Source organism: Ursus americanus, chromosome 7 (assembly GCF_024610735.1).
Source record: "Ursus americanus isolate L20-20 chromosome 7, mUrsAme1.1.p, whole genome shotgun sequence".
In the NCBI taxonomy this organism is placed as follows: Eukaryota; Metazoa; Chordata; class Mammalia; order Carnivora; family Ursidae; genus Ursus; species Ursus americanus.
In genome coordinates this window covers 27,824,398-27,838,177 of record NC_142133.1, presented here as the reverse complement: position 1 = coordinate 27,838,177, position 13,780 = coordinate 27,824,398, and the positions used below count along the sequence as shown (strand labels likewise).

At 35.6% G+C, this 13,780-nt stretch overlaps 1 protein-coding gene across 2 annotated transcripts in view; it reads right to left on the bottom strand.

Annotated features, from left to right (window-relative positions):
- Nucleotides 1-4,849: 4,849 nt before the first annotated feature.
- The window catches only part of PAPOLG (poly(A) polymerase gamma), a 29,610-nt gene continuing 20,679 nt past the window's right edge, over nucleotides 4,850-13,780 (bottom strand). Inside the window, exons 14-23 of one of the 2 annotated variants that reach the window (XM_087863425.1) lie at nucleotides 12,497-12,616; nucleotides 11,957-12,066; nucleotides 9,962-10,083; nucleotides 9,546-9,721; nucleotides 9,080-9,168; nucleotides 8,788-9,002; nucleotides 8,187-8,252; nucleotides 7,949-8,005; nucleotides 6,172-6,266; nucleotides 4,850-6,003 (exon numbers count right to left, since the gene is read on the bottom strand). In XM_087863425.1, the coding sequence (XP_087719551.1) occupies nucleotides 5,772-6,003; nucleotides 6,172-6,266; nucleotides 7,949-8,005; nucleotides 8,187-8,252; nucleotides 8,788-9,002; nucleotides 9,080-9,168; nucleotides 9,546-9,721; nucleotides 9,962-10,083; nucleotides 11,957-12,066; nucleotides 12,497-12,616 (1,282 nt within the window). In that variant the 3' untranslated portion in view covers nucleotides 4,850-5,771. Of the gene's footprint in view, nucleotides 6,267-7,948; nucleotides 8,006-8,186; nucleotides 8,253-8,787; nucleotides 9,003-9,079; nucleotides 9,169-9,545; nucleotides 9,722-9,961; nucleotides 10,084-11,956; nucleotides 12,067-12,496; nucleotides 12,617-13,780 lie in introns of both variants that reach the window. The other variant, XM_045788033.2, reaches the window with a different exon arrangement.

The window sequence follows — 13,780 nt, the reverse complement described above, 5'->3', positions numbered from 1 at the left end:
TTTTCACGTATCTGTTGGCCATCTATGTCTTCCTTCGAAAAATGTCTATTGGGGTCCTCTGCCCATTTTTTAATTACTGTTTTTTTTTCCTTTGGTGTTGACTTATATATAAGTTCTTTATATATTTTGGATATTAACCCCTTATCAGATATATCATTTACAAATAACTTCTTCCATTTCTTGGGTTGCCTTTTTATCTTGTTGATGGTTTCCTTTGTTGTGTAAAAACTTTTTAGTTTGGTATAGTCCCATTAGTTTATTTTTGCTTTTTGTTTCTCTTGCCTAAGAAGCACATCTGAAAAACGCTGGTAAGGCTGATGTCCAAGAGATTACTGCCTATGTTTTCTTCTAGATTTATGGTTTCAGGTCTCACATTTAGGCCTTTAATGCATTTTGAGTTTATTTTTGTGTATGGCATAAGAAAGTGGTTTGGTTTCTTTTCTTTTTTTTTTTTTTTTGCATGTAGTTGTCCACTTTTCCCAGCACCATATAATAGAATTTTCTAAATGAGTAATTTATGCCCCTTACTTGAGTGACACTTGGCTAATAAGGTATGTTTGTCTTTCAGTTTACCCTAGTCCACCCTCCAGGGATTGAGGACATTCCTTGGCCAGGTCAGGTCAACTGACCAACACTAAAATAAATACCAACTAAATGTCCCAACTCTCACTGATTTTTGGCTTCTACATTTTTGCTTATCAATTGATACAAAGTTTTTTTTTTTTCGGTAAGACTTTTCCTTGGGAGAAATGAGTATCTGTACTTCACCTACTTCTCCCATATGCCTTATGCTGTCCTTTCAGTACTGTTTTGCTAGAACAGTTTGCATCCTAGTACAGATAGACTGAATAAAGAAAGATGATACAAGTTCGAAATGAACTTTCGGAGAGAGAACATCTAATATAGTGTATTTCAAACTGTAGGTCTTGACTCAGGAGAGGTTACGAATCTTTAGTGAAATCATCACTAGCACTTAAAAATAACCTCTATCACACTTAGTAAGGAAAGCATTTTGTGTGTATAAAATTTAATTATATATGTGCATACATACATATACACACACACGTATGTATGTATGTATACATGTGCTGGCTTGTAATATAAAATGCATTTCTTACTAAGCATTACACTTGAAAAGGTTTGCAAATTTTCCCTGAGTTTTGTTTGCCACTGCGATTGAAATCCTCCATCAGGTCTCTCTTCTAGATAATCTTACTCAAATTCAAAAACAAAAAAACCAGCCAACCAAACAGGGCTCTATTCTTTTCCTGAGCATCTTCTGAGCATGAAGATTCTTGGGTAAAGGTTACCACTCTCAAACCTACAACCTCTTCAGGGGAAACAACTGAACAGTATGCAAGTTGGAGTAATTGAAATATTTAAAAGGTAAAAGTAACATGTTAGGAAGGTAGGGTGATTTACTCTGGCCAGTTTATCAGAAGGCTTTATGCAGCCATCAGGCCCCAAAAGTCAGCAATCGGAGACTGGCAAGTAAGGGTTTTAGAAGTATGCTATTTTGAGGACTAGTAAGTAAAAGTTTGGCTAGATCATATAGCTGGAAAGATAGTTTTTAGAACACGTGCTTTAAAAGCAGTAAATTCTATTTTGCCTTAATACCTTCATGCATTGGGATCCATAAAGCACCTGCTAATTTACTTTAAAACATTTCAGCATGAAACAAAAAACATTTCAGCATAGTGTGATAATTCTGTTAAAGTTCTAGAAGCCCTTCTGTTACCCATAGCTCAATAAATACAGGAAGCTTTGCTAATTAGCTTAATGTCAAATGTGTTTCCATTGGTGCCATGAATGGCTCGCTGATAATCTAAATGATGTAGACACGGGTTATTTGTGAATTCAGTGAGTACTCAAGATACGTGCATTGGCTAAACACACATCACTGTTAAATTAACAAGAATGTACTACTCTGTAACTTGTACTTCTGTAGATAGTACCCAAGGCCTGATTGCTAAATGTACCTCTGTCCAGACATTAGTAGAGAATTCTGATCACCTTTTGTTGACCAGAGTGACAGATTTTGCCCCCAGTACTCGAGGCAGATGCCACCATATGCTACTGCTTGCAATGTTCAATGTTTGTGATACAAACTGAGTATGAGCTTTGCTTTTGTATTAAGCAGATACTGGATACCATTAGCTGCTAGGAAGAGTCTGGGTGGTAAATGACCAAACTGGCTGTCAGTCTGAGAAACATCTAAGGTATCTTGAGTTACTCCCCAATAGTATCAATCATCAACACCTACTTAGCAAAGCCAAGTTTATTTGATTACTTATTCCAGACAAGCGAGGCTTGTGTGTACAACTAAGAAAGAAGACAATCCAAATAAAAGGCAGGAAATATTAGTAAGAACTACACAAACCGCTACCTAGAAGGGAACAGCAGCTGCAGCATTCATCTTACAAGATCCTGCGCGGTGACGGAGCACCACGTACCGCAAAGAGCTCCGGGGTGCTTTGTAAGGTAATGTGAGTCTTTGCTAAAATGCAGCAGTAGCTTGGACCTTGTAGCAAGTCTGATGATAATCTTCTATTCAACTAACATCAAATATAAAATTTTATCAGAAAAATCCAGAAAAAACGGGGAATTTGGGAAGGATCTGATCTTGTACAATTCTTTTAAAAAATTCCAAAGGAATTTATTGAGACCTGTTTTCTTCCATCATCTGCACTACTTACCACTTATCATCATGACCTAAATTCTAAGCTCTGGGAGATTTAATAGGTAGTTATTTAAACACACACATTATTTTTTAAAACTAAAGTTCTATTTATTGGTCTGTTCAGTCTGTTCTGCTCTGAACCACAAACATGAAGGAATAAGAGAAAACTTTAATGCTACTGAAACCAAAGGATTAGGATCCTTAATGATTCTAACGATCATTCTAAGCTCTTCGACTCTGATCAATCTTAGGTTGAAATTTGTTAAAGTTTGACCCTGTTAATGAATCTAAGTAAACATGAGGATGTTTATAAATTCAATAGTATTTCTTTTAAAATACTGATTAAGGTTCATCTGCAATATATAAAGAAACTTGAGAGAGAAATTTGGTGTTCCAGAATCCTCCAACAGCCCACTTTACTAGTTAGAGCCATAGTACATTTTTAGAAATGTACAACAGAAAAATCTTAATGGAAAAAACCTCAAAGAGTCTGGGATTATTCAATCTTGCAAAGCTGTGGTTCCTAACAATGCCTCATAACCCCCCCCCCTTTTTTAAAGGGCCATGAACCACTTTGAAAAGCTAATGAAATTTATGAATCTCCCCTCCCCCGAAAAATGCATATAAACAAAAATTTCTATATACATTTGCAAAGGATTCCTCGCAAAGGCCCATGATCCCCAAGTTAGGAATTCCCACTTCAAAGCTGAGGAACACAGAATAAGGTTAGCCCATGTGGACACTGTCCATCTTCACTTTATTGCTACCGTAGTCAAGTAAGCATTTTAATAATGTTACTAGATTGTTGCCTTAGAGACACTCATTGTAAGCACCAATAGTCTTTTAAAATTCATTCTGCCCCAATTTTACAAGGTTTTAAGCCATGAACCCCCTCAAATGAGTTAAGTCCCTCATTTAAAGTAGCAATTATTTTCCTTTGATATACACTATTCTTCAGAGCCAGTCCTGAACACTGAGATTAAAAATTAATACCCTTATGAAAGTGAACATATGTCTACATACTGGAGGTTATTTGATTTTATAAAATATATTTCGAGGTATAGCTTCAAACTTCAAGTATTTATTTAGTGCCTCTGAACATAACATACAATCCCAGACCATAACTTCCCCTTTTACTTACTTGGAACCAATACAATGGAGCTCTCCTACTATGGTCAGAAATTGTTCTGAAAGTTCTACCTACTGTTTAGGATAGGAAACATTTCATTTCTGACCAAACCCACCATCTCAAAAGCACCTCATCAACTCCCCAGTTATCAAACAGGTTGAAGAATGAGATCCTTGAGGTGTCTAACATTGGCTATATCTCAACCCCCTGCTGAATGGACCTTTAAGAGAAAATGACTATACTGGGATATGGGGTTAGGCCTGTAGCTTTCTTATTAAAAACTCCACTAGTCACTCCAAAGAATCTGTTTAAAAAGGAGGGTAAACATGTGAATGCTTAAAGAGACCTTGAAGACTGATAATCGAAGGGGAAAATAGGTAGATATTAAACAGAAATGCAAACATCATATATATAAAATTTACTCAAATCTTAAGAATTTTTCGAAGTCTGAAGTCAGGTGACCGTTATTTAGTCCTTTCATAATCATTTACTTTTGCTCGAAGAGTATTTATAGAACAAATCTTAGAATATCTGAATAAAGGAAAAGAGTCAGCTAAAAGAGCTTTCCAAAGCGAGCTACAACTTGGTTTATAGGATTTCATTCTTGTCTTTTGCTATGTAAAAAGTGAATAATGGAACAATCATTATTTTTCCTTGCTCCTCTTCTAATATTTCCTTTGTAAGAGTTAAATGCTAGCATTGCCATTTTGGCAACCTAGGGATCAGGGAACAGGCATGGGTGAAGGATACTGCTCTCTGACAATCAGAATTCCAAGCATTTCAACTCAGGGATAAGGGGCTTGCAAGAGTATGGACTATTACTCCTTGGGCTAAATGAGTCCCAAGAGTCCTATAAAGTACACAACCAAGTATTTTCCCTGCACGTGTGTTTTTCCTACCAGAACCTACTAAATTGCCTAGTGAAAGCTGAAGAAGGTAATAAATACTAGCATTCCCGGCTGTGCAATCTATACATTTTCATTTTAAGAATAATTCAAGCATAATCCATATTTAAAAAATTAGACTAAAGAGAGACAGTAAAGGTTTTAAAGTTTTCTCTTTGAAAAGATGGTATCTTACAGTACATACAAAAATACTCTGAAAATACATACGACTTCATTTACAAAACACTGAATCAACATATTACAAGAAGAATTACATGGTTATGGATTTTAATAAACTGAGCATGCGTTCATGAAACTTAAAAAATATTAAGAAATGCATTGAAAAAAGCAGTGTAAAAAAAGACAACTCATATATTAAATAAAAATTACAAAGGTCCTGAGCCAATTAATGGTTGGTAACAATGTCATTCAAAAATGCCTTTAGATTTCAGTAAAATCCACTGCTTATTTCTGCATGCCTAGTCCATGAAGAAACTGTTTGAAGTTGTGGGGTAAGTAAGGGTCAAGAATTACCATGCCAAGTTAATTTTACACCTCAAAAATACAAGTCTGCCATACTTCAAGGTATCTTATTGTTGGTGCTGGAATGAGTTGCTCCTCAGTAAAAAATAGCAGTCAACTAACAAGAATGGCATGAGCTAGGATATGTAACAATTTCACCATTCATATACTGACTTTCAGTATCTTGGTTATATTCTGATTCTTAATAAAGATGCATTTTCTAAGGCCTCCATGGGAGGCAAAATATAGAGAATTTATGGTGCCCAACTCTTATGTAATCACTGGACTAATCCTCCCTGGTAACTATGCAACACTTGGACAGAAAGGCACAAAAAAATAAAAATTTAAATATTCCATGTGCCATTCTGGAAAAAAATAATTTAAATCAACAGAATAGACAATAAGTACATCTACACAAATGAGGAAAGCAGAAAAGATACCTCACATTCATTCATCTCAGGTTTCACAAAGTGGCTTCAATGCTAAAGTAAATGTGTTAACATTTGGAAAATTACAAGACAATTTTTTTTTTGTTTTGTTTTCAACTTTTTCAGTTCTATACAATGATTATAACATAAGACTTAAAAAAAAAAAAAAAAAAAAAGTTCAGGACTTGTTTTATCCGTGTCCAAAGAGCCAAGAACTGGTTCCCACAACAGAGAAACAAGCATCGAAAGTTAAGGCAGTAAAACCTCCAACGCAAAGCCATAATATCGTAGCTGACAATTTGATAGCAGGTGATCCTCACAGAAGTGTATGTAGCAACCAATGAAAGAATGCTACAGCATCTGCAGGTCAAAGTGTGAGAGTTCAAAAACCACTTCAAGGTCGCTAGTCCGATGACTGAAACTTTCACCTTATTTTATGTATGACAGCCACTGCTAATTTAAAGAGTGGCTGCATTTATGCCACTAAATGATTGCATATTCACTTAAGTAAGGAGGCACTGCTTTTACCGATTAAGGGTCAGTCGAATGGAATTTTTGATGACTCGGATGTTATTTGCTGGAACCGGAGATGATGAATCTGGTAGTTCTTTACTGGGTAGTCTCTATTAGAAAGGAATAGAAACAAAGAAGGAAAAGCAAATATATATTATCAAGTCCCAACTAGTAAATCAATCACAAAACTGAGTTTTCCTCCAAATCCCTTAAGCTCTTAAATGCTCACGTATGTGTTGGATATTTTCTTCCAATGTTCATAAGACATTTCCTTGTTGAGAGGACTTTTTTTTTATACAGTTAGAGGTGAAAAGCAGAGGTACAGGATAAGGGTGGAAGTGGGAGGAGTGTATGTACAGGAAAAAGGACTTTATTAAATTACTCGCTGCTTCTGGATTGAGAAATGCAGTCTTCCTAAAGTCAGGCAATGGTAAAATAAGTAGGAAGAGCAGGGTCACTAAGCAGGAAACTCTTGGGGTGCTAAGTGAAAAATGAGTGTGTTACAGAGGAAAATTACATATCCAGTTAGTTTCTGTAATACGTTCATGGAGAAGAACACTCAGTGAACCCTACTTGTGAGATATTTAAGTTTTCATGAAAACTCACTTGGTAGCCAGATCAGGTTTTTTCAGTGATGGTGAAATCAGGGGTGTCTAAATTCTGAGGATACTAAAGATGGTTATATAATGAAGGCAAATGACAAGCAATTGAGAAAGAGACCTCTAAAATACAGGTAACTGTGTGATGGCAGCAGTGTGCAAGAATTAACTCCCCTCCCATGTTACCTTAGCTAAACCTATATCCTACCCACAGCCATTCAAAAAACATGAAAAATTTCAGACACACATAAAATAGGACAATGACAACTTCAATGCCACAACCAAAAGTCAGACATTATTAAAATCTTGTTACATTTGTCAGGTTTATATCCTTGCCCTTTATACTTGAAATATTTTAAAGCCAGACCCAGGCATGTCATTTCATGCTTTCGTACTTAATATCCATATCAAACTTTTCTTCCATCATCATATATAATTATACACCCATATTTTTTGTTACCCACTCTTTATGTTAAACTGTATGACTCCTACAACTAATAGAAAGTATGATACTTTCTATTTGTTTTAAAATGGCCAATAGATTGTGAGGGAGCTGGCAGGGTGACAGTTGATTGTGACAAGTACTTTATTCTTTAACAGGGGATGAAAATAAGCCATTTTCCCCCCTATAAACTCTCAGAGAAGGGCGGTCTCTGATAGATACACACAAGGCTGATTTTTGAGCACCTGCTTATTAATTTACCATGCTTAATAATACCATATTATTAGTTTCAGTGGAAATTCTTTGAAAAATACATTTTTAAATTGAGAGTTAGGGGCTCTTTAGTTCATGTTTTAAAGATACTTACTATGAATACCGATACATTTGGCTCTTCCAAAATATTAAAAAGTACCAAACCTCAGTTTTGATAGTAAGCAGTGGTGTACAACAAAAATATACTATCAAGTGTTGGTAAGAAATTACTGGGCTGAGCACTAAACTCCTTTAAAAATAAACGAAGGCTGAACATTAACTGAGTAAGTAGTGAAGTCTTAACTTCCTCTTTTTCTCCCTTCTGAGGTACATATATTTCATGACCAGCCACTGTTTGCTATTACTACCCCAACTCCCAACTATACTGCTGTTCTTTGAGGACAGGGACAAAATCTTATCATCCTGTTCTTTCACTCAGTGCAAGGATCTTAAGAAGCTTTTTGTACCTGTAGATTACTTCTGAGTAAGACTTTGTTACCTTTTTGCGTGATGTATCAATAGTTGGAATAGGCATACATTCTCCCCCAATGGCATCCTAAAAACAGAATTATATTCAAATGAAATCTTTTTCCTTTGTACGCTTATTTCTACACAAAATAAAACACAACCCAAACTTCACAGACCTATCTAATCTGATCCACTTTCAAATACAGTACTTTTCCTGATACATGGCTCTATGAAAGTAGAAGTTTGAGGCACACTATTCATATATTTACCATTGCTTTTCTTTTTCTGTCTTCAGGAGCACGTGATTCCTTAAATGTTGATTCAAGTCGAATAAACTGGAATATAAACATTAAGATGAATTGCTATTATTACCTACAAAAACCATACAATCTATATAAGCTGAGAAACTAATGATAAGGCTTTCATCAAAACTACTGCAAATATGGGTTGGTGAGGGAAAAGAATTTCAATTCGACTAAATTCAGCGGCCACCATTAATGTCTACAATTGGAGTGATCTTTTGGGTTAAATCAATTCAGATGATAACAAAGTAGTCTTACCACCACCTACTGGAGGCAGAAGACATCAACATTATAACACATAATACATATGATTAGTTACCAATAGTGACTTCTGTGTAAGTCAAGGAGAAACTTAGATCAATCATTCAAGTTTTCAGATCTATTACTAATTTGAATTTAGGATGAACAATCAGTATTATTCCTTCAGTGTTTGGGCAAATATTCTTTTTAAACAGTCAAATCCTAAGGGAGCACTAAGACAGCTATGGAGAATTGTGAATTTCTTTAGTGCTAGTTTAACTAAAAACAAAACAAAACTACAGAATTACCGCTAAGGTTGTAGCTTTACCTTTTCTATGTCTTTCAACCTCTTAGAAGACCCATCTATGGATGGGGAATGGGATCTCTTGTGTGCAACATTCTTAGCTGACATTCCATTAAGATGTGGTTGTCCCTGGGCAGGGTTGTGGGGTGTTGGGATTCTAGGAATGACATTTCGTCCTACTACAGTAGGAATGGTGCACACAGCTGGGGGTGATACAGCTTTTACTGCAGAATCAACTTCTGAAAAGGAAAGAAAAATTCTAGTAATTAAATGTATACGTAGTAAAATCATTACTAACAAAAGTGCAGATACCTACTTGCACCAATGACCGGGATAGATAGTCCTTGTGCTGGTGGGACACTCAGTGGCTTTTCCACAATGACAGCAGTAGGCTCAGCATTATTCCTATTAAAAGTTTTGAATTATCATTGAGTAATTTGTGTTACTTATTTAAAACACTCAACATTCAGGATTATCTCTTTCAAGTACTCCTACTTTAACATTTCACTGGAGGAAGAGAAAAGGGGAAGAAAGGCAGAGGACCGAGTAAAAAGTAAGAAAAGAGAAAACCTGTGCATTTCTGTGTACTGATCTAACCCTACATCTTCATAAGCCTATCCCATGTCTCACAGGATTACAACAAATTTTCAAGTATTTCTAGCCAGAAAATGACTAGCACCGGTAAAATAAAATATATTAACAATTAAGATATTTAGCTAAGGTAGAGAAAAGTTTACATCATCCCCAAACTAAGACTGAAAAGAAAATTCTAAAATACAGACCTTTCTGCTTCTCCTGAAGGAAGAATGTCAGGCTTGGAAGGTTTGTTTGTAGACACTGGGGAATTAAAAGGTGTTCCATTATCAGTGTCCCTGGAGCTATCCAAACAATTGCTATCTAAAGATGATCTTTTGGATTGTGGTCCACTTGAACTTCGACTAACATCAGAAAGACTTTGCTGAAAGAGGGGAAAGCAGTTAGGATTTCAAGAAGCCAATGAAAATAATTACTGGTTTCAATTCTGAAGTACGTAAAATGAATTATCTTTTGTGATTAATGTAGGGGAGATCTTAGTTCTAGATTGAATTGTACCTTTCTTTCCTTTTCTATCAATAGGTTTGGGACCTGTTAGAAATGCAAATCTGGTCCCAGGATTATGCGTCTGAGTGGTACTGGAGAGTTAAGATTACAGACTCACCTTTTTCTTCTTTTGAAGAATCTCTGCTGGAAGGTAGTGATGAAGTTGTTTTTTTTTAACATGAGTTGCTTCAATTTTCATTCCTTCCTTTAGCATGTTTATATTATTTGCCTGTCTGTACACTGTAACAATGTTAATATGTTAAATGGACAACTTCTTCCTGAACTGAGAGGTCTGTTTTCTCTAAAATGCATATATTTGGTATCTCCCCATAATCTCACAAACACACATACCCACCCTGCTTATAGAACAACCACTTCTCAAACATTTTCACCACGTCACAGTCCTATTTAAGTACCAATTAGGGGCATCTGGGTGGCTCAGCTGGTTAAACATCTGACTCTTGGTTTGAGCTCAGGTCATGATCTCAGGGTCATGTGATCAAGCCCATGTCGGGCGTGGAGAGTGCTTAAGATTCTCTCTCTCCCTGCTGCCTCCCTGCTAGTGCGCCTATGAACTCTCTCTCTAAAGAAATAAAATCTTAAAAAAAAATAAGTACCAACTAGTTTTCTCATGTCCAACTTCTAAGATTTTCCAATAATTCAATCTCATTAACAAAATAAATGCATGAAAAAAAATTTTGTTATTTTCCCAAAAGGCAATCTCTTTCTCATAATTACTTGCCCAAGTCGTCTAAGCTAATTCTTGAACTAAATATCCAAGATGCAATTCGAGCTCTTCTCCTCCATGAAGCTTCTTTTACTACACTAATCATAGAATGTCAGACTGTTAAGGAACTATCTAGAAATACACCCTTATTGTACAGGTGGGGAAATGAGGCTCAACGGCCCTGAACAACTTGCTCAGATTGAAATACACACAGCCCTAGAGTCCTATTCTAGTGCTTTTCACATCTTGTAAGAAAGTCTTATTAACACACAAATTATTTAATGTATATTCAACTCAATACCAAATTAGATTATAAGCTTACTGAAGACACAGATAAGAGGCTTCTTTTGCACAGTAACTACTGTGACATGTGGTAAATTATCTAATCTCTTGGGGGTCTCAGTATCTTTATCTAGAGAAGAACATTCTATAAATCTATAATAAACAGAGCTTCCCAACCTCCTGCTTTTGGAAAAATGAGCCCAAATTAGAATGGAAAAATTTATGTTTTCATTCCAGATTGCTTATAAAAGCCTCGCCAAGGGTGCTTGTTCAACTTGCAGATTCTCTGGCTCCTCTCCCAGAGTGTGGGATTCAGTAGTGCTGACGTGAGGTACAGGAATCTGCATTTTCATGAGAAATGTGAAAGCTAGTTTAGAAGAATTTAGAAAACTCAGATGAGCCAAGCCAAAAATATTAATAGTATGAATGTACACTATTCCAGATTAAGACAACTCCAAATTTATAACAGATACATTAAGAGGTGTCATTAGGGGAGCTAGATGTGAAAGATACTCTTTCACTGATTCTGAAACATAATCAGCCAGCTGCACTGTTAGTACATGTAAAAAAATGTGAGAGCAAATCATCTTTGTAATTGTGCTCCTATCTGTTCATGATGAAAATAAAAATCACCTGTACGGGCTCTTTATTTATTCTTTTTATTTTAAAATAGATAATACCACCATTCGGCACAAAACTCAAACAGTTCAAGGGCACTGAGTGAAGTCTCCTCGCCCCATCCCCTAGACACACCTGGTTCCTTGACCTAAAAGCAACCAGTTCTGCCAGCTTCTTTTTTTGAAGTTATATATCCTTCCAGAGATATTCTATGTACTTATAAGCAAACATGAACACACATATTTTTTTAACTTATAGAAAGGGTAGCACACTATACATACTGTTCTGCAACTTTCCCCCCACTTAATGTCTTAGAGATGTTTTCACCATGCCTTTATTTTTTAAAATAGCAGCATAGGTTTTCATAATATGGATGTACCACATTCACTTAACTGACTGAAAAACAGAGCCAGCCAGATCCATGGCAGATGATACCGCGCTGCAGCTGAGGTTGAGAACCACCCCTCCATGATGACGAAGTCTTACCTGTATCAGTAAATGACTGTATATCATAGGTCAAATCTATGTTAACGCTTTCTGCATTTTCTACTCTCCGAAAAATTATCCCAAGGAACCACATTGATACGTAATTGTTGCTATAAAATAAAAATTTTAAATTTCCATTAATTTTTTTTTCTACAATTCTACAGATGTCATTTGGTAATTCAAACTTGGCCTCTATGGAAGCATAAATACAAATTGCAATGGTTTGGCTAAATTCTTAAAACTGACAAGAAGAGCACTGACCAGTTATCCTGTGTTGTTATAAAGAGGATTAAATGGCTTTGTAAATGACATACTAAAAATCTACTTAAAGATGCTCCAAATTTTTGATGGCGTTTCTGCTGGGGTCTGTGGGCTACCAGCATAGCATGTACTAGGTTTAATGCATGACCACTCAAGCTCAAATAATGTATCATCCTCCCCCATCAATGCTTGTTCAATGACAATCTCACAACTGATCTTAAGCCACGCATACTGTCAAATAACATTATTTAAGAAATACAGTATTAAGCAATAACTTACTCTTTATGATGTTCCTTATTTCCTGGGAATGACTGAGGATTTACATGGGCAAGAGTAATAAATTCATTTCGTTCCAAGTTTCCAACAAGCACACGAATTTTAGATTCTACTAATCCAACCCTGAAGTAGAACAGTGAACAAAATTTTTCCATATTAAATTTGGAAACTATACCTAAGTAACCCAAAAAGCGTATTAGCTATGATGCTTTACATGTTCATTTAAAAAATTCAGTCCAATATATTAGGGACTGTCTAAAATACCATTTAAGTAAACGACAAGTTACTTAGTCAATTTCTGTGTTTCCCCCTTCCCCTCTTTTTAAAAAAACTGCTCTATTTAGTGAATTGCCAATTGAAAGTATCCTGCCTCTTAAGACCAAAAAATAGTCATGATTTGAGCATGAACAAAAACTGCTGGTTAATCTGGTTCTAAATACTTTTTTCACTTTCAAATCTTATGTCTATACACTAAAGCTATGTTTAAATAGCATAGAGAAAAGCACTAATAACTATCACTTAATTTATGAAATAAACATGCTCATATTTTCATAAAATTGGTGCTAGATATTGCATTTAAAAAGAGTTTCCTTAAAATCAGATCAGATACTACTACAACATGGAAAGTTTCATCAGGTTTTTTTTGCAACTTTGTTTTCTACCTAAGAAATGTGACTACTGTCAGCTACTATATTAACTTAGAATGATTTCATTAATTAGAAAGAATAACTACAAGGACATTTTTACATTATTCAAACACTTGAAAAAGCTTCCACATTATAATCGTGTGTGCTTCAACAGCACAGATACGGAACACCGAATTACCGCTCAGTGTTATCTAAATGAGAGGCTGGCAAACTGTTTCTATCAAGGGCCAGATAGTAAATATTTTAGGCTTTGTGGGCCAGGTTCTGGTGCAACTATTCAACTCTGCCACATAGCAGGAAAGAGGCCAGACAATATATACATGAGTGAGCACGGCTGTATTTCAAGAAAATCTTATTTATTTAAAATTAAAAAAAAATTTTTTTTTTTTTTAGTAATCTCTATACCTACCGTGAGGCTCGAACTCACAATCCCAAGATCAAGAGTTACCTGCTCGTTAGACTGAGCTAGCCAGGTGCCCCCTCAATAAAACTTTATTTTTAAAAATATGTGGCAAACTAGATTTGGCCCAGACCATAGTTTCCCGATTTCTAATCTAGACAAATGAAATATATATTTTTTTAAGATTTTATTTATTTATTGAGAGTGAGAGAGAGAGCGAGAGCACCCGTGTGCGAGTGG